The 271-nt window shown below is 65.3% G+C and overlaps 1 protein-coding gene across 1 annotated transcript in view; it reads left to right on the top strand.

The window, feature by feature from the left end:
• The window catches only part of SYTL4 (synaptotagmin-like 4), a gene marked incomplete at its 5' end in the record, with an annotated part of 6,399 nt that overhangs the window by 1,580 nt on the left and 4,548 nt on the right, over nt 1-271 (top strand). The window contains 2 exons of the mRNA XM_009878620.1: nt 3-57; nt 155-260. Coding sequence (XP_009876922.1) covers nt 3-57; nt 155-260 — 161 coding nt within the window. The remainder of the gene's footprint in view (nt 1-2; nt 58-154; nt 261-271) is intronic.

Here is a 271-nt window from a genome sequence, read left to right as displayed (position 1 = left end):
GCTGCCTCCAGCCTGACCCTGCCTCTCCGCTCCAAAACCGCGTTTTCCGATGGACGGGTGTGCAACGCTGCTCAGCCCTGTCCTGGGGTGTGGGGCTGGGAGCCCCATGGGGTGTCCCGCCCAGCCCTGCTCTGAAGGGACCTGTCCTCCCCAGGATGCCACCGTGGGGAGCCGCAGCAGCACCTTGGTGGATGAACACGATACGATATTCAAGAAGAACCCCCGGCGGGTGTTGAGGCCTGCAGGTGAGAGCTGTGTTGGTGCAGGGGGG

This window comes from Apaloderma vittatum, unplaced genomic scaffold, assembly GCF_000703405.1.
Source record: "Apaloderma vittatum isolate BGI_N311 unplaced genomic scaffold, ASM70340v1 scaffold25831, whole genome shotgun sequence".
NCBI lineage: Eukaryota > Metazoa > Chordata > Aves > Trogoniformes > Trogonidae > Apaloderma > Apaloderma vittatum.
This window is presented reverse-complemented; position numbering and strand designations above follow the sequence as displayed.